This window comes from Saccopteryx bilineata, chromosome 1 (genome assembly GCF_036850765.1).
Source record: "Saccopteryx bilineata isolate mSacBil1 chromosome 1, mSacBil1_pri_phased_curated, whole genome shotgun sequence".
NCBI classification, from domain to species: domain Eukaryota; kingdom Metazoa; phylum Chordata; class Mammalia; order Chiroptera; family Emballonuridae; genus Saccopteryx; species Saccopteryx bilineata.
Genome location: NC_089490.1, coordinates 352,680,250 through 352,700,962, shown reverse-complemented (window position 1 = coordinate 352,700,962; position 20,713 = coordinate 352,680,250). Strand labels below are relative to the sequence as shown.

At 45.2% G+C, this 20,713-nt stretch overlaps 1 protein-coding gene across 1 annotated transcript in view; it reads right to left on the bottom strand.

The window, feature by feature from the left end:
* The window catches only part of DNHD1 (dynein heavy chain domain 1), a 96,859-nt gene that overhangs the window by 9,177 nt on the left and 66,969 nt on the right, over positions 1–20,713 (bottom strand). The window contains 8 exon segments of the mRNA XM_066252796.1: positions 1,065–1,536; positions 1,736–2,167; positions 2,298–2,480; positions 3,100–3,249; positions 8,018–8,120; positions 8,196–8,400; positions 8,617–8,825; positions 9,015–10,605. Coding sequence (XP_066108893.1) covers positions 1,065–1,536; positions 1,736–2,167; positions 2,298–2,480; positions 3,100–3,249; positions 8,018–8,120; positions 8,196–8,400; positions 8,617–8,825; positions 9,015–10,605 — 3,345 coding nt within the window.

Genomic DNA, 20,713 nt, shown 5'->3' with positions numbered 1-20,713 from the left:
GTTTCTTACCCTTTCTCAAGTTTTTAAGCAGAAAGTTTATTGTGATTTGATCTTGCTTCACTTTGCATATCAGATATATTGGTATGGTGAGATGGCATGTAATCCATCATAGGTTACAGATCATGAAGAGCCACATCCATATCTAATCAAGAGTAGTGAACATCATTCAGAATTCCTGGACTCAGAATTGTATGCAGCAGTTAGAGGTTTCTTCAGGGTATCTCTTAGGGGGTGCATTCATTTATAGTTACACATGTGATAGGTCTATAATGGGAATGTTTGTAATCGTGCATGGGCACAATGGAAAGTAGCGCTGAAGAGCCAAGGAATGGGCTGTAATCCTGGTAGCAGTAATATATTAGTAGTAATAATGACTAACATTTTGTGTAACTATTACATATTAGGCACTGGGTAAAACCCCTTTTAAATGAATTACCATACCTAATACAACACTTTATGAGGTGGGTATAACTAAGACCCTGATTTTATTGGCAAATAAACTTAGATATAGAGAGAAGTACCTTGCCTTAGGTCAATAGCTAGCAAAGGAAAGATATTTGACCCAAATATCTGATTATAGAGCCCATCTTACAGACCACTTTATTATATACCTTCCATTGAAGATGTCTGCTATTCTTACCCCTAACCCTTCCTTCTGGGAAATAAACACCCTCCCTCCCTTCCTCTAGGAAATGTTCCTTCTCACATTCCTTCCAGATGGGTTTCTGATTCAAGCAGAACCAATAGAAATATTTCCTCTGAATTCCTGAACACAGGATAAATTTGGGTTGTAAAGCTCTGAGTTATTGGCCAAGTTTCCAATAGTGCTGATCAGACCAGGGGAATAGAAGATCATGAACTGATCAGCCACATAGATTCAAAGTCATTGCAATATAGGCCAAAGACATTAATGTGACCTAATTTAATAGGCTGGTGAAATCTGGGATACCTTGGCCACAAAAATTTAGTGTATTCAGTATGAAAGGGAAGATCACTATGTCTCGAGTATGGAGCGGTTCAGACACCTGAGAAGCATTGTGATTATTACCCCTGGCTTGCTTTACCTGTGCCCTTGCCGGAATCTGGGGCCAAGCATCTAGTACCTTTCAGAGGCAGTGGGTTCAGCCAGATGAGGGCCTGGTTGCCAGGGTCAAGTACCAAGGGCCAACGGCAACTGAAGTAGTGAGTCTGACTTCGCAGAAGCAGGCCTGCCAGGCGAGCGGACTTTGCCTGGGGCTTCAGGTCTCGGTCCCACTGGGACTGCTCAGATTCAGAACTCAGCACAGACAGAAGGCTGAAGGGAGAGCGTATGGAGAGCAGGGGAGGGTTTGGTGGCGTGATGACAGATTTCTGATTCTGCTTCAGGGCTTGTGCCACGTCATCTGGGCCCAGGGTCTCCTGAAAGCCCCTACACAGAGCCAGCCACTTGGCCAGGAGCTCCTGGCGCCGCAGTGGTGGGAAGGGACCCAGGTAAATGATGGCAGCTGAACACAGGAGGGCATCTCCAAACACAGTCGCGCAGTGCCCCTTCAGCTTCTGGTGTGGAAGGAAGACCAGAGGGTGTGTGGCCAGTAAGGAAGGTAGAGGCAGAGGGTCTGGCAGAGAGGGCGCAAGGCAGAGTATGGAGGAAAGCATGGCAAGAGGGGCAGGGAGGGCACAGGCAGTGCAGAGGGGCGCAGGCAGTGGTGCAGAAGTGAGCCTGGCGGGGGAGGGGGATCTGGGAGGGGCTGGTTACCTGGAGCTCTGTAGTCCAGGAATGCATGGGCATGAGCAATGCAGACCTTATGGGCCACTTGTGATACTGGCCACACTGAGCCCTGTTGAGATCCTCTACCAGATGGTCATGGGAAGCCTGGGCGTCTTCTAGCTTCTTGGCCAGGGCCAAATTTTGCTCTAGCATGTTCTGAGCCTGGAACTGGTAGTGGGCCAGGCGAGCCTCCTCCCGAGCCAGTGTCGCCTCTACCTGCCGCAGCAGTAGGCCCGTGGGCAGTCCTCGGTTCCGTGCCAGCCTATAGTGCAGAACCGCCCGGAGCCAGGCTGCCAGGCTTGCTGCAGGTACACTTACTGCCCGCAGTGCTGCGTCGTTCATACCTGGAGCCTTCAGAGCTAGGGTTAACTTTATTACCTCGGAGTCTGTCATCTTGTCCTTGGGGAAGAACACCAGCTCCTGGGAGAGTTTATGTTAAAAGGGGTAGGGGAGACATAGATGGTCAGAACCTTGACCCAACATCCTCACCTTGTCAAGTGTCCCCTTTATACCTCCGCTTTGCTCATCCATTAGGCCCCACATTCCCTACCTGATAAAAATCCTCAGTGCATAACAGCTGCTTAGCACTGGCCCAGCCTCTTTCGCGGTGGAAGAGGTCACACAGTGCATCAGTCACCTGGATCACAGATTCTGGTGGTGCTCGATAGCTCCGTATCTCCTCAAAGTCAGTCACCTTCAGCTGGTTCAGGGGCCCAAGAAATGCCTTGCCCATCTAAATGAGGAGAGAGTCACTTTTTTTTTTTTTTTTTTTTTTTTTTTAGGTGAGGAGAGGGAAGATAGTGAGGCAGACTCCTGTATGCACCCCGGCCAGGATCTTCCCAGCAAACCCATCCAGGGCCAATGCTCAAGTACTGAGCCATTTATAGCACCTAAGGCTGACATCCTCAGACCAACTAAGCTATCTTCAGCACCCAGGGTCATACTCGAACCAACTGAGCCACTGTCTGTAAGAGGGAAAAGGGGAGAGAAAGGGTAAAGGGAAGGGAAGAGAAGCAGATGATCCTTTCTCCTGTGTGCCCTGACTGGGAATTGAACCCATTACATCCATACACTGGGCCAACACTCTATCCACTCAACCATTGTCCAGGGCCGAGATTCACTCTTGAAGTGAGCTCCTGAAATGTCTTCTTTGTTTGAGGTATTGCCAAGAGGGATCATCTCCCCTTAGGAGTCCCTATGAAGGGACCATTCCTCAAACCATTTTATTACCTTTGCCACCTTCTCCGGGAGACTCCATGACAAATCACCCATCCTCTCCTCTGGGCGTCCTATCAGGGGCTGCCCTCTCCCAAGAGAGGAGCAGTGCAGGGTAGGTGACAGGAAGGGCCCACCTTCTCCAGGAAAGCCTCGTGCTGAGCTCGCAGGGCATCCAACTGCTTGGTCAGGTTCTTAATGAGGTTCTCTTGCTGCTGACACTCTCCCAGTTGCTGCTTGTACAGGAGCTTGCCTTGCTCTAGCTGCTGATGCAATGTGCTGAGGTTCTGTGAACAGAGACCCAGGTTGCAGCTCCAGATCCTAGACCAGGTAGGAATACCTCAAGGGAAGACTCCATGGGCTTGGGACTCCAAAGCCCAAATATCATCATTGTATCCTTACCATACTTGCCATTCTTTCACTGACTCTTCACTTGATAGTCAGGGCGATCAAGTTGAACTCCAAATAAGCCACAGAAACAGACTGAGCTTTGGAGATGTCACTTTCTGGTCTGTGAGTTCTATATCTAGTAATGCAGCCCCAAGTTGGTGGTTGCTTCTCCTGACCTGCCATACAGGCTCAGGCAATCTGAATCCAAGCCTATGTGCTTGGTTGTTATGCTACACTCTTCCTCTTACTTGACCCTTTAGTGGCATTTGTCGCAGAGACAGTTCTCTTCCTGTTGAAACATTTCCCTCCCTTGCCTTTCACGATATCGTGTTCTCCTTTGGCTTTCTTCAACTTAACTGGCTGCTCTTGCTCAGTCTTTTCCTCTGTCACCCCTTAAATATTCTCAGCATTTTTTCAGGAACCCCTTTTCTTTCCACCCCACATTTCTATGTGTCCTCCCTTGCCTCATGGCTTTGATTATCACTTTTATTTTAATAATCCCCAAATCTCTATCTGTAGCCAGATTCTTTCCTAAGCTTAGTGGAAACCTTTCCGTTGGTGTCTCACAAGCCCCTCAGACTCTCCATGCCTAAAAAGGAATATATTGACTCCCTCAGATTTCTTGCAATCTTAATCATTTGCTTAATGTGTTTTCTTAGAATTGTGGCAAAATACACCCAAGTTTCCTAAGGAAGAAACCTAATTGTTACCCTGATTCCATCTCTTCTATTTCCCTCAAAGCCAACCCATCTCCAACGCCTTTCAATTCTACATCCTAAATGTCTCTCATGTCTACTCCCACCCCTAATATCCATCAGTTATGTCTATGCTCACTCACTCCTGACCACTTTCACTGGCATCCACTTTTTTGAGAGAAAGGAAGAGAGTGGGGGGAGAGAGAGGAATCAACTCATTGTTCCACTCAGTTGTCCACCCATTGATTGATTTTCATACATGCCCTAGGGCTCAATCAGGCAACCCTAGGCTCAAAATGGCAGCCTCAGCACTCTGGGACGGTACTCTATCCATTGTACTACTATTGGCCAGGGCACTGGCTTCTACTCTTAATCCCCTCCTCTAATCCATCTTCTATGCAGCCTGGATACTTTTCTAAAAACCAAATACCATCATTGTGTCCCTTACCACACTTGCCATTCTTTCATTTGGTCTACAATGCCTCCGTGACAAGAGGCCTCTACTCATCTTTCAAACTTCATTTCTTTTTCCTCTCCCAGTACTCAACTCCAGCCATTCCTGATTTTCAGTTCCTCCAATGTGTTGCTCATTGTCTTGCCTCTGGGCTTTTGCACATGCTGTTACGTCAGCCTGTAACATTCATCCTCCCCACCCCCATTATGCAAATTTTACCTAATCTTCAGGTATCAGCTTGGATGTACTTCAAATTCATTTGTTTACATATTTAAGGAATGTTTTGGAGCACCTACAGTGGCACTGTGCTGTCTCTAGAAAGTCTTCCTTGATACTTCAGAGTATCCTGGACTTTCTCTGTGATTACACACAGGTACTGTAATTGCCTGGATTAGTTTATATCTTTCAGTAGAGTAGGCAGTATAAAGGCAAGGACAGTGCTTTATTTTTCTGATTAGGAGGCACTTCTAAAAATATACTATTAATAATAACTAATATTTATTAAACTCCTACTATGTACCAGCACTTTTAAATGCTTTACATGTAAGATCTCATTTAACCCTCATTCTAAATCTTTCTAGATTTCAGTTTTCTCATCTGTAAAATGGGGAAAAGGATAGCCACCTCAGAAAATTGTGGCAGCCTGACCAGGAGGTGGTGCAGTGGAGAGCTTTGGACTGGGACACAGAGGACCCAGGTTCGAAACCCCGAGGTCACCACTTGAGCATGGGCTCATCTGGTTTAAGCAAGGCTCACCAGCTTGAGCCCAAGATTGCTGGCTTGAGCAAGGGGTCACTTGGTCTGCTGTAACCCCCAGGTCAAGTCATATATGAGAAAGCAATCAATGAACAACTAAGGTGCCACATGAAGAATTGATGCTTCTCATCTCTCTCCCTTCCTGTCTGTGTGTTCCTATCTGTCCCTCTGTCTCTGTTTCTGTCACACGCAAAAAAAAAGGCTGTGGCAAGGATTCTATCTATCAGCTATATATCTATCTATCTCTAGATATAAACATAAGATGTAGACATAGACATAAATATTAGTAAGTGCCTCAATAAAAAAATGTGAAGTTCAATTAATTTTTATTGAGTACAGTAATAAAGAAATGAACTAATTGAATGTGAGAAAGAAAAGAGAGAGAGTTATCCAGAATGACTTCTGGGATTTGGCTTAAATGACTAAGTGGGTGGATGGTTGGTGGTGCCATTTCCTGGTGCAGAGAACTTGAAAGAAGTACACGCTATTATGGCTGTTGAGTGAATGACCAAGGGATAGGACACTAAATGTCCCCGAGACTATGAACATATCATCCATATTTTGGGCTTCTTATGTTGTGCTCTGATATAACTGACCTAGGGAATCAAAGAATTATAGCACCCTTAAACTGAATAAAAAATCCCTGGTATTTATTATCCTGGGAAAAAGATAAAAAATGAAATATGGAAAATGTGGGAGAGATGACTCCTCTTCCTCCATAAGCCTCTTTTTTTTGGCATCTCAACTGAGTCTTGAGGTGCAAGCTAACTACTGATTCCCAATGATGGATAGTAGGAGGCACAGTTTTATGAGAACTTCAGGGAGCACTATTTATATAGAACACAATGAAAAACACATACAGTATTAGATTCAGTGTAAGCCATGCCCCTAGAATGGTGCCACACTGGGTGACAGCCCTGAGAGCACCAACTAAAAGTGGCAATTTAGGCATTGGGAGCTGTAAAGCCTGAAAGCCCAGTAGACAGTAAGTCAGACTATTCACTTGTGAGTTAATCACTATTTGTTCACTTCTCTGTAGTTATCCCTGAATCTGCATCAAAGTCTTATGTAGCAAGAAGGAGAAAAAATGGTATTTCAGAATTCCTCTTATTAAAAATAAAAGAACAAAAGCCTCTTTGCCTGATCAGGTGGTGGCATAGTGGATAGAGTGTCAGACTGGGACGTAGAGGACTCAGGTTCAAAACCCTAAGGTTGCCAGTTGAGTGCAGGCCCATCTGGATTGAGTGTGAGTTTACCAGCTTGAGCACAGCATCACAGGCTTGAGCATGGGATCATAGACATGACCACATGGTTGCTGACTTGAGCCCAAGGTTGCTGGCTTGAGCAAAGGGTCACTCGGTCTGCTGTAGTGCCCCAGTCAAGGCACATATGAGAAAGCAATCAATGAACAACTAAGGTGTCGCAACAAAGAATTGGTGCTTCTCGTCTCTCTCCCTTCCTGTCTATCTGTCATTCTCTGTCCCTCTCTCTGTCACAAAAGCAGAGCAAAACAAAACAAAAAAACTATTCTGGGAAAACATTTTTAACTGAGAGTATTTGGCATAGAAGGTATGGTGACCCCACCCCACAAGTTTTAGCTAGATATGAGAAGTTAGTTTATTAAAAAAAAGAGAATTCTTGGGCATAAAGATGCAACAGGGGCCCTGGCTGGTTGGCTCAGTGGTAGAGCATCAGCTGGGCATGTGGAAGTCTCAAGTTTGATTCCTGGCCAGGGCACAGAGGAGAAGCGCCCATCTGTTTCTCCACCCTTCCCCCTCTCCTTTCTCTCTCTCTCTTCCCCTCCCGCAGCCAAGGCTCCATTGGAGCAAAGTTGGCCCAGGTGCTGAGGATGGCTCCATGGCCTCTGCCTCAGGCGCTAGGACTCCAGTTGCAGCAGAGCAATGTCCCAGATGGGCAGAGCATCGCCCCCTGGTGGGCATGCCGGGTGGATCCCAGTCGGGCTCATGTGGGAGTCTGTCTCTCTGCTTCCCTGCTTCTCACTTCAGAAAAATCCAAAAATAAAAAGAAAGAAAGAAAAGAAAAAAAAAAGCAACAGGTTTTAGGGTTTGGACTAGAAAGAAGACTCTTATTACATGAGAATTTTATTTGGGGAGCTCTAAATGAGAAGTGGGGTGGCTGAATGACATTGTGGAGCTGATTTGGGGGAGATGGGAGGAGAAAAAAAAGGTTGGTCACTAGGAAATGCCCTGTAGAGGAGGGTGCTGAGGAAATTTAGGACATTGAGGACAAGTATACCATTTAAATCTATTTCTGGTTCTGTTAAAGAGCGTAAATTCTCCCTACTGCCATCACCATCTACATTTCCCCACTGCACACATCAACCTTGTGTATTTGGTGCTTTGTGGAAGGAAGAGGCAGAGGGACAAAGTGGTATTGGTAAAGAGGTTAACTACAAGAGAAGTGTACCAACTGGCAGTGGTAAAACATTCAGGAGAGGATCACAGGGAGAGGTGACCATGAGAATGTAATCACTGCCCTGTCCCCACTGGAATCTACAGATATCTTGGGGAGCATTCTGAACTTCATGCAGTCAAGGTATTAGGGGCAACCAGAAATTGACACCTGGGTTTCATGTATTTAGAAGAATCATGGGGAGTTTTAAGTCTAAGCTCTATAGGAGGAGGCTGCAGGGATTAGAAAGACCCCAGGGGAAAAGAACTAAGGTTGGTTCTGTCAAAGTTCTTTTGGGGCTTCTGCTTTGGCCCTACTGTGCATGTCTCACAGTCTTCTCCCCCTTACCACAAGGGAGTCTTTCAGCTCCTGTTCCAGCTTGAAGACACGGTTGGTGTGGATACTGTGCAGCTCAAATAGCGCTGTCAGATTCCCCAGGGCACGGTGGACCCTGGAGATACAATGTGCCAGTGAGTGGACCCGAGGGAGCAGGAGGAGGCTCAGGGCAGGGAATGGGCTCCCTCACCTCTGGGCCTTGCTCTTCATCTGCAGGATCATCCGTCCCTTCAGCAGCACAAAGGTGTCCAGGAAGTCTAGGAAGGTCCTGGGAGTGGCGAGTGGCAATTTAGGGCACAGGTGCCCATAGTAGCTGGTAGTCGAAAGGTGGATGAGAGCCATGGCTTTGGCCACACCGGGAATTGAGGCCTGCAGTTCTGGGAACAACAAGGAGTCTGCAACAGGCCTGGCTTTAGCCTGGACCAGTGAGCTTGTAGAGGAACAGGAAAGGAGAGAGACCCTCTCCTGGCTCAGGAGGAAGGGCAGAAAAGGTGAAGGGGGCTCACTAGGTTCTAGAGAGAAAGAAAGAGAGAGAGACTGACCTAAGTGATAATCTTCATTAGAAGCCTGCTTGAGACAAGTGGTAAGGGCAGGTAAAAAAAAGTGCTCACCATCACCAAGGCCTAGACTCTGAGCACCTTCCAGGTGACACTGGGCCACACAGACCAGGGAGTCTTGGTCCCAGGGTTCATAGCGGTCGATGCTGGCGACGGCCAGTTGAAGGAGTCTCAGGAAAAGGGTGGAGGGAAGCTGTTTGTGGGCTGGGCCATCTTCAATCAGGATGAACAGGTGTAGGTGGCTGCACACTTGCTGGTAGAACCTGCGAGCCAGAAACTCAGATACTGTCCTCCCCTTTATCCCTGTTTGTCTCTCCAGGCCCCAGGCCCAACCCTGACCCTCAGCCCTGACCTTCTGTATCCTCACAGCAACCCCTACTTTTCTCTTTTGGCCTTTTGGCCAGCATGGAGCAAGATAAGAGTAGCCCCTAGAATAGGGTTCTTGGCCTCACCTCTGCAAAAGCATCTCCCTCTTCATGAGCTGCTGGACACTAAGGTTCTTCCTGAGCTGTTCTTCAATGTTGTCCAGATCTGCTTCTGTGTACTGGTCAGGGAAACTGCCTGAGGTTGCCAAGGCCAGAAGACACTGAAGGGTGTTAAGATCCATACCCTTGGGCACCAGTAGGGCCACTGTCTGGCCTAATATGCCAGCATGCCAGCTGACGTCCCGTAGACACTGAAGAATGGCCTCCTCTGACCCACACGGCAGATGGAAGAGGTGGGCCTGCCCGATGCCAGCTGCCAGAGTGACAGCAGTACGGCGCCCAGTGCCCAGAGCCCCAGAGAGCAGCAGGCCATGCTGCCGGGGCCTGGCCAGCACCCGGACCAGGCGAGCCACATGCTGGGCCATCAAGTGGCACCGTGCCAGGTGGGGGCTCAGCTTTAGCTGAGCAGCTGACATGGCCAGCTGCTCCCCCAGGCTCTGCCACTGCTGTTCCAGGTACGAGGTGGAGCTCTCAGAGTTGGAACATAGTATCAGATCCTGACTGAAGACCAGGTCTGAGGGCTTTTCCTGGGGACAGAGTAGTAGCCCTGGTAGTAACAGGGGTGAGAGCAGATCCGTCTGGGGTGTTTTCTGCCACCGGTTCTTGGATTTCTTTAGCTGAAGTTTGTAGATAGAGGCTACTATGCCTTCCTCCTGGTTTATCCTTTGACTCTCTGTGTTCTTTCCTGTTACTGGGGCTATGGATGGTGCAACACCTGAACCGCTAGAGGGTGAACGTGTGGTGACCTCAAGTCCATAAGGGTCTTCGTCTCCCTCTGTCTCACTACCGCTATTGCTTAAGTCCTCCCACTGGGCCAACTCCCCTTCAGACTCCACTTCAGGCACCTTCTCCTCCTCCTCCTTTTCATAGCGCTTGCCCAGGCTTTCGGGCACTGGCCCATGACAGAAGACATGCTGAGCTACTTTTAGGAGCAGGTTGGCAGAGTAAGACCGTTCCCTAGGACTGTCTAGCCGGTCACAAAAGGTTCTCTGTGCCTCATGCAGCCAAAGACGCACGATGTTGCGAATGGCCATCATAACTGTCAGGCGGGTGCCACGCAAGCCTGACACGCGGCGCAGGTGCTCCTGGTGGTCCGGATAGTCCAGAAAGCCTCGGCTGCCTGTTCTGGTTGGCAGTAGCTGCAGGCTTCCCAGTAGCTGGCTCACAGAATACAGGGAGAAGCGGTAGTGTGGGTGGAGGGGTGAAGGCATAAAGCAGTTGCCCACAACCTCCCAGGCCTCCACGGAGGCCGACACCAGGGCTCTGGCCAGAACATCCTCCCGCTCCACAGAGTGGAAGCGTTCAAGCCAGGCCTGGATGATAGGTGTGTGCCTGCTCAGCAGCATGGCCTGGGTCATATCGGCCAGGGCCAGCACCGTGAAGAGTCGAAAGAGGCGTGGGCACAGTGGGCGCTCACAGAAGCCTGGCACTGTGGCAGTGGCAAGGAAGTTGACTGTAGGCTGTAGCTTCTGCAGTTCCAAGGTGTCTTGGGCAAACACAGTGCCATCCATGGCCTGGCGCAGAGTCTCCAACACCGGCTGACATCTCCTCTCTGGGTCTGCGGGACATTGTGAGTAACAGTGAGAACATGCGTGAGTCCACGTGGCAGAACCACCCTCTTCCTCTCTCCCTGCCTCACTGGGTTTACTTCCGCACACATAGAGTTCTAAAGGAATTTTGTGCATGTAATGTGTTCAGACTTGGTCATATCTAAGTTGTTTTCTCTCCCACACAGTCTTTCTAAAAGTGAGTAATTTCTTCTCTCTTCTCCCCCAAGTCCTATCTTTATGACAAATTATTCATTAATTGAAGGTAAATGAATAGGAAAGTTTGGAAGCTGAGACAGATGTAAACCTAATCTGGCCACAATAGGGGGGAAAGGGCAATCATCACAAACATGACTTATATAAAATAAAATGTATGCATTTGAAATGTACAGTGGTACCTTGAGATATGAACAGATGAAAATACAAATTTTTTAAGATATGAGCTGCGACTCGGTCTGTATTTTTGTTCAAGATCCAAGCGGAATTCCGAGATATGAGTCGTGATTCGGGAAGCTGCCTCTAGTTGGCGCGTTGGTGCACGGGTCCAGTATCAGCAGTTTGATATATGAGTTGACTGACTTACGAGCTCAGTTACAGAACGAATTAAATTCGTACCTCAAGGTACCACTGTATAGTTCAATGAGCTTTGACAAATGTATATACCTGTGTAACCACCACCCCAATGATATTTAGACCATTTTCATCAACCCAGAAAGTTCCTTCATGTCCCTTGCAGTCTCCTCCTAACATACTGTTCCAGAAATTTCTCTCTGTTCTTATTTCTGTCACTGTAGATTAGCCTGGCTTATTCTAGAACTTCATGTAAGGGGAATCATACAGTATGTGGCTTCTATCACTCAACATGATTCTGAGAATCTTCCGTGTTTTGTGGGTGTCAGTAGTTTATTCCATTTTATTGCTGAGTAATAGTCTATTAAGAAAATACCACAATTTGTAGATCTATCAACACACTGATAGGCTTTTAGGTTTCTGGGTTTTGACTATTTAATATTGCTATGAACATCCATCAACATAAATTTGAGACCATACATATGATTTCATTTCACTTGGGTAAATACTTACAAATAGAGTTGCTAGGTCTATTGTAAGTCTATGTTTAATTTGGTAAGAAACTGCCACACTCTTTTCATAGTGGCTGTATCATTTTATACTCCCAACAGCAAAGTGTCAGAGTTTCGTTGCTCTACATTTCCCAACACTTATTATTTTCAGGCCTTCTCATTATAATCTTTCTAATAGGTGTGATGTCAGGTGGTCTCATGGTAGTTTTAATTTGCAGTTCCCTGATGCCTAATAGCATCAAGAATTTTATCATGAGCCGGCTGGAGACAAGATGGCGCTGGAGTAGGCGAACGTACCAGCATCTACCTCCCAGAACCAATGTGGATTACAAACTAATTTTATGAACTATCAACTGGAAAAACCAACTTTGGACTAAACTAAAAGGACTCTTCAACCCAGGAACGCTGAAGAAGCCACCCAGAGACTGGTAGGAAAAGCGGAAACGCGGAGAGGGCTGCCCAGCTTCTCGGAGCGAACGGCAGCAGGGAGAGACTCGCGTGGCGGGAAGTGAGTTTAGCAGAGGGGAAAGGGCCCTGAGCCCCAGGAACAAAGCCCCAGCCTGCAGCCCCAGAGCCTAGAAGAAGCATAAGGACAGTATTTAGCTGGAAACAAGTCAGGATACTGTTTGTGAGAGAGTCTGATTTCTCAGACCCAGGATCCTTCTTAAAGGGACCACGCAGAACATCTCTCTCACAAACACTCACCCAGGGCTCCTGGAGACGGAGGGAGAGGGGAGAGAACCACAGTAACAGGAAGAGAGCGCAATCTAGGAGGCATAGGGAGAAACATTTTTGGGAGATAGCCACTCTAACCCCTGGGACGAGTCACTCCCCAAAGCTGAAGTGAATATTTCCCCCGGAAACAGCAATACCAGCAAAGGGAAGCAGGAGAGCAGCCAAACAAGCTCCCCCGCGGCATTCAGAGCAGAGTCGCATAGAAGGAGGGAGCTTTCGGGTCTACGGTAGTGAGTCTTAGGGTCCGAGCTGCAACGCCCCCACCCACACGGCTGAGGGCGCACCGGAGAGCGGGCGGCAGCGGGAGACAAAAGCGCGGTTCTGCTGGCAGGGGCGGAAGCCGGCTGGCCACCAGTGGGCTCAGGTGTGAGGTCAATCTTGCCCGGCTAGGGAGAAGGGGGCGTGCAAAAGCGGCTAAGCTCAGCTGCTGGCAGCCTGTAATCCAGCCTCCGGGAGAAGGGCGGGAAACCCAGAAAGGGTAGAAACCAGCCCCGGAGCAAGGGCAGAGGAGCACATCCCTGCCCCGCCTGTGCAACCCAGGCTTGCGGTCTGACTTGGTAGCAGGCTCCTCCCGCGGGGGTGGAGCCAAAAGCCCAGAAGAGGCGGAGTTCCAATACGAAGCTGAGCTTGGGCACGCAGCCTTTCCTGGTGGTAGAGCCAAGGCTAGCAGCTGTTCCTTGAGTGGGATCATCCTGCAAAGGCAGGGCGAAAGCTCGGAAACAGGCGGAGACCCGCAGCTGAGCAAAGGTGCTCGCCAGTGCCCTCAGGACCGAGCATAACATCACACACGGGGGCGGGGCAAAGGCCAAGGCCACCAACCCTTGTGCACCCGAGCACGTGATCACAGCCACTCTCGTGAAGAGAAAATGCGGAGGCAGAGAAATACAACACAAATAAACCAAGAGAAATCCCCAGAAAAGGACCTAAGTGAATCAGATATAACCAAATTACCAGATGCAGAGTTTAAAATAACGATAGTTAGGATGCTCAAAGATATTAGAACCACCATAGATGGCCATTACGAAAACCTAAATAAAGAGATAACAAATATAAAAAAGGACATTGAAATAATAAAAAAGAATCAGACAGAAATGACAAATACAATATCTGAAATAAAGAATACAATGGAAGGAATTAAAAGCAGGATGGATGAAGCAGAGAATCGAATCAGTGAGTGAGAGGACACAATAAATAAAGGCATGGAAGCAGAGCAGAAAAAAGAAAAGAGACTCAAAAAGTCTGAGGAAACTCTAAGAGAGCTCTGTGACAACATGAAGAGAAATAACATCCGCATCATAGGGGTTCCTGAAGAAGAAGAGAAAGAACAAGGGATAGAGACTTTGTTCAAACATATTATAGCAGAAAACTTCCCCCAATTAAGGCAGGAAAATATTTCACATGTTCAGGAAGCACAGAGAGCTCCATTAAGGAGAAATCCAAAGAAACCAACACCAAGACACATCATAATTAAATTACCAAAGCTAAATGATAAAGAGAAAATATTAAAAGCTGCTAGAGAAAAAAAGACAATCACCTACAAAGGAGCCCCCATAAGGATGACTTCTGACTTCTCAACAGAAACACTTGAGGCCAGAAGGGAATGGCAAGAAATATTCAAAGTAATGCAGAACAAGAACCTACAACCAAGACTACTTTATCCACAAGGCTATCATTTAAAATTGAAGGAGAAATAAAAAGCTTTACAGACAAAAAAAAACTAAAGGATTTCACTACAACCAAACCAAGGCTGCAAGAAATGCTAAGGGACCTGTTGTAAACAGATCAAAGGAAAAAAAGAATATAGCAAAAGAGAAAAACAGTTTTAAAGAAAAAAAAAATGGCAATAAACAATTACATATCGCCTGACCTGTGGTGGCGCAGTGGATAAAGCGTCGACCTGGAAATGCTGAGGTTGCCTGTTCGAAACCCTGGGCTTGCCTGGTCAAGGCACATATGGGAGTTGATGCTTCCAGCTCCTCCCCCTTCACTCTCACTGTCTCTCTCTCCTCTCTCTCTCTCTTTCTCCTCTCTAAAAATGAATAAATAAATTAAAAAAAAAAAAAAAACAATTACATATCAGTAATAGCCTTAAATGTTAATGGATTAAATGATCCGATCAAGAGACATAGGGTAGCTGCGTGGATAAGAAAACAGGACCCATACATATGCTGTCTACAAGAGACACACCTTAAATCAAAAGATGCACACAGACTGAAGATAAAAGGATGGAAAAAAATATTTCACGCAAATGGAAATGAAAAAAAAGCTGGGGTAGCAATACTTATATCAGACAAAATGGACTTTAGAACAAAGACCATAGTTAGAGATAAAGAAGGTCACTATATAATGATAAAGGGAGCAATACAAAAGGAAGATATAACCATTATAAATATCTACGCACCTAATATAGGAGCACCTAAATATATAAAGCAGACTTTGATAGACTTAAAGGGCGAGATCAACAGCAATACTATAATAGTAGGAGATTTCAATACCCCATTAACATCATTAGATAGGTCCTCAAGAAAGAAAATTAACAAAGAAACAGCAGACTTAAAGGACATATTAGATGAACTCAATTTAATAGATATCTTCAGAACCTTTCACCCTAAAAGAGCAGAATATACATTCTTTTCAAGTGCTCATGGGACATTCTCTAGAATAGACCACATGTTAGGGCACAAAAGCAGGCTCAACAAATTTAAGAAGATTGAAATCATATCGAACACTTTCTCTGATCACAATGGCATTAAACTAGAAATCAACCACAATAGAAAAATTGAAAAACATTCAAACACTTGGAAACTAAATAGCAAGTTATTAAACAATGAATGGGTTAACATTGAGATCAAAGAAGAAATTAAAAAATTCCTAGAAACAAACGATAATGAGCATACATCAACTCAAAATTTATGGGACACAGCAAAAGCAGTCCTGAGAGGGAAGTTTATAGCATTACAGGCATACCTCAAGAAGCTAGAAAAAGCTCAAATTAACAACTTAACCCTGCATCTAAAAGAACTAGAAAAAGAACAGCAAGTAAAGCCCAGAGCTAGTAGAAGGAAGGAAATAATAAAGATCAGAGCAGAAATAAGTGACATAGAGGCTAAAGAAACAATACAGAGGATCAATGAAACTAGGAGCTGGTTCTTTGAAAAGGTAAACAAGATCGATGAACCTTTAACAAGACTCACCAAGAAAAAAAGAGAGAGGACTCAAATAAATAAAATTAGAAATGAGAGTGGAGAAATAACAACTGACACAACAGAAATACAAAATATTGTAAGAAAACACTATGAAGAACTGTACGCCAAAAAACTAGACAACCTAGATGAAATGGACAAATTCCTTGAACCATATAATCTTCCAAAAATCAATCTGGAAGAATCAGAAAACCTAAACAGACCAATTACAACAAATGAGATTGAAACAGCTATCAAAAAACTCCCAAAAAAGAAAAGTCCTGGGCCTGATGGCTTCACAAGTGAATTCTACCAAATATTCAAAGAAGAACTAACTCCTATCCTTCTCAAGCTATTTCAAAAAATTCAAGAGGAAGGAAGACTTCCAAACTCCTTTTATGAGGCGAGCATAATTCTGATTCCAAAACCAGGCAAAGACAACACAAAAAAAGAAAATTATAGGCCAATATCCCTGATGAACTTAGATGCAAAAATCCTCAATAAAATATTAGCAAACCGGATCCAGCAATATATGGAAAAAATCATACACCATGATCAAGTAGGATTTATTCTTGGGAGGCAAGGCTGGTACAATATTCGCAAATCAATCAATGTGATTCATCACATAAACAAAAGAAAGGAGAAAAACCACATGATAATTTCAATAGATGCAGAAAAAGCATTTGATAAAGTACAGCACCCATTCATGATCAAAACTCTCAGCAAAGTGGGAATACAGGGAACATACCTCAACATGATAAAGGCCATCTATGACAAACCCACAGCCAACATAATACTCAATGGGCAAAAATTAAAAGCTATCCCCTTAAGATCAGGAACAAGGCAGGGTTGCCCCCTTTCACCACTCTTATTCAACATAGTTCTGGAAGTCCTCGCCACAGCAATCAGACAAGAAAAAGAAATAAAAGGCATCCAAATTGGAAAAGAAGAAGTAAAACTATCATTATTTGCAGATGACATGATATTGTATATAGAAAACCCTGAAGTTTCAGTCAAAAAACTACTAGACCTGATAAAAGAATTTGGCAAGGTGGCAGGATATAAAATCAATACTCAGAAATCAGAGGCATTTTTATACACTAATAATGAACTGTCAGAAAGAGAAATCAGGGAATCAATCCCCTTTACCATTGCAACCAAAAAAAATAAAGTACCTAGGAATAAATCTAACCAAGGAGATTAAAGACTTGTACTCAGAAAATTATAAAACATTGATAAAAGAAATCAGGGAAGATACGAATAAGTGGAGGCATATACCGTGCTCATGGTTAGGAAGAATAAACATCATTAAAATGTCTATATTACCCAAAGCAATTTATAAATTCAATGCAATACCAATGAAAATACCAATGACTTACTTCAAAGACATAGAACACATATTCCAAAAATTTATATGGAACCAAAAAAGAACACGAATAGCCTCAGCAATCCTGAAAAGGAAGAAAAAAGCGGGAGGTATCACACTTCCAGATATCAAGTTATATTATAAGGCCATTGTACTCAAAACAGCATGGTACTGGCATAAGAACAGGCACATAGATCAATGGAACAGAACAGAGAACTCAGAAATAAACCCACAGCTCTATGGACAACTGATATTTGACAAAGGAGGTAAGACAATACAATGGAGTAAAGACAGCCTCTTCAACAAATGGTGTTGGGAAAACTGGACAGCTACCTGCAAAAAAATGAAACTAGACCACCAACTTACACCACTCACAAAAATAAACTCAAAATGGATAAAAGACTTGAATGTAAGCCATGAAACCATAAGCATTTTAGAAGAAAACATAGGCAGTAAGCTCTCTGACATCTCTCGCAGCAATATATTTGCTGATTTGTCTCCACAGGCAAGTGAAATAAAAGACAGGATAAACAAATGGGACTTTATCAAACTAAAAAGCTTCTGCACAGCTAAAGACAATAACAACAGAATAAAAAGACAAACTACACAATGGGAGAATATATTTGACATAGCGTCTGATAAGGGGTTAATAACCAAAATTTATAAAGAACTTGTAAAACTTAATACCAGGAAGACAAACAATCCAATCCAAAAATGGGCAAAAGAAATGAATAGACATTTCTCCAAAGAGGACACACAGATGGCCAATAGGCATATGAAAAAATGTTCAACATCATTAATTATTAGAGAAATGCAAATTAAAACCACAATGAGATATCACCTCACACCAGTCAGAATGGCGCTCATCAATAAAACAACACAGAATAAGTGCTGGCGAGGATGTGGAGAAAAGGGAACCCTCCTGCACTGCTGGTGGGAATGCAGACTGGTGCAGCCACTGTGGAAAACAGTATGGAGATACCTCAAGAAATTAAAAATCGAACTGCCTTTTGACCCAGCTATACCACTGTTAGGAATATACCCCAAGAACACCATAGCACTGTTTGAAAAGAAGAAATGCACCCCCATGTTTATGGCAGCATTGTTCACAATAGCAAAGATTTGGAAACAGCCCAAGTGTCCATCAGAGGATGAGTGGATTAAAAAGCTTTGGTATATATATACTATGGAATACTACTCAGCCATAAGAAATGATGACATAGGATCTTTTACAACAACATGGATGGGCCTTGATAACATTATACTGAGTGAAAGAAGTAAATCAGAAAAAACTAAGATCTATATGTTTCCACACATAGGTGGGACATAAAGATGAGACTCAGAGACATGAACAACAGTGTTAGGGTTACAGGGTGGGGGGAGGAGAGGGAGGGGGTTGGGGGAGGGGAGGGGCACAAAGATCATGGCTTTTCAGCATTGGCCATATTCCCCCCTTAATCTATAGACAGACAGCAAATATTTACGTATGGTGTTCCCACTATAAAGACTGCTGTCTTAGGGACAAATGCTGACAAACTATTTCAGCAGTTCCTCCTTCTTCAAAGACTTATATGTAAACATAGAGCTCCATGTTTCATAGGACATACTCAAGCTCACTCCATGCTTCCTGGTGCTTTAGCACAAGGGAATGCCCCCCCCCCTTTTTTTTTTTTTTGTATTTTTTCTTTTATTTATTTATTTTTTGTATATTTCTGAGGATGGGGATGGGGAGGCAAGCAGACAGACTCCTGCATGCGCCTGACTGGGATCCACCTGGCATGCCTACCGGGGGGAATGCTCTGCCCATCTGGGATGTTGCTCTGTTACAACCGGAGTCATTCTAGCAACTAGGGCGGAGGCCATGGGGCCATCCTTAGTGCCCAGGGTGGATTTGCTCCGGTGGAGCCTTGGCTGTGGGCGGGAGGAGAGGGACCGGGAGGGGGGAGAGGGGGAGGGCTGGAGAGGTAGATGGGCGCTTCTCCTGTGTGCTCTGGCCGGGAATCGAACCCGGGAATCCTGCACACCAGGTCAATGACTCCGACAGGTCTACCATATCATGCTTTTTACTTAAAAAAAAAAAATTTACGTTTCTTTTGAAAGCTGATGAACAGGAGACACCAAATCTACCTTCTTTATTAGATCTAGCTAATAACACTGTTCTGTCTTTTTTCCAAATAGCTCCAGATATATGGAAAAGATTTATATAGGCGGATGGGGATCCTCAAACCCCTCAGCGAGATCTTCTGAGAATGGCTTCTAAGATACCTAGAGGCAGAAAAAGCCCAATAGAGATCAGGGGGAACTACCAGCTTTTAGGATACACCCTTAAAGGCTCCAGCACCCCAAAGGGGTCTCATAGGATGCCATCTGGGTCCTGCTTCAATAGTGGAAAGGAAGGTCATTGAGCTAAAGCCTGCCAGGCTTACACACCTCTGCTGTGAGGAAACAGGGACACTGGAAGGTGGACTTCCCCCTCGCTCCTCTAAGGGAGGGTTCAGTCTCTTCCAGGCCTGCTCCAGCCACCTATGACCTAACCTTGCCCAGAATGCTGGGGTTTGCCACTGAAGGCTGAAGGTGCCCAGGGCCGTCGACCCCATCTACGACACTGTGGACGAGCCTAGGGTATTTCTTCCAAGAAGCAGGTAAACTGATCTCATTTGCACAAGGGCCACTTAACTATATTTTGCCTGAATAGTCAGGTTCTTTATTCTTCCCTCAAAGATCTCTGTTGTGGGTGTTGATAGTCCTATTTTCTGCTGCTTTGCTTAATATATAGTGTTTCCTTTATTCCTCCTACCTCAATGCCCCACTCATATTTCAGGCTGGGACCTACTCTTAATTTAGAGCTCTCTTTCCTCCTTTTGCCAACTTGTATTATGAATTTACCTTTGCCACCCAGCTTAGGGTATCCCAAGGTTCTCTTTACCAGGCCACAGTCACAGAGCTCCAGGGAAAAGCAACCTGGTCTCAACTCTCCAGGCAGAGGAGAACAGAAGCTCCATATCCACGCATGCTGCAAATGGCTTTTTCCAGTCTACCTGAATCATTACCAGCTAGAAGCAGCGGTCATTGGGACTTGGACATGAGCTGCAAAGTATAGAATGGTGACAACAATTCCAGTGCCATACGGACTTTTCCTGTGGGGAACTTTCCTGGACTCCTGCTCCCTGTGACAGCTCCTAACAGACTGAACTGTGGTTGGGTTGCATTTTTCAGGGATTTGGCATGGTGAGGGGGCCAACTTGGACTTGGGGAACATGTTAAGGACACTACTCATTTATGGATTCTTGCTGTATTGGCCAAGAGTTTGCTTAAAGGCTTTTAATCACTGTAAAAAAAATAGAGGACTAGATGAAGAAGATGGGGCACATATACACCATGGTATATTATTCAGATAGGAGAAATGGTGACATTGGATCACTTATAGCGGAATGGTGGAGTCTTGGTAGCATTGTGCGGAGTGAAATAAGCGAATCAGAAAAAAACAGGAACTGCAGGATTCCATACATTAGTGGGACATAAAAGCGAGACTGAGAGGCATGAACAGGAGTGTGGTGGCTATGGGGGGTGGGGCGAGGGAAGGAGGGAGAGGGGGAGGGGAGGGGGAGGGGTACAGAGAGAACTGGATGGAGGGTGGCAGAGGACGATCTCTCTTTGGGTGATGGGTATGCAACATAACTAAATGACAAGATAACCTGGAAATGTTTTCTTTGAATGTATGTACCCTGATTTATTGATGTCACCCCATTAAAAT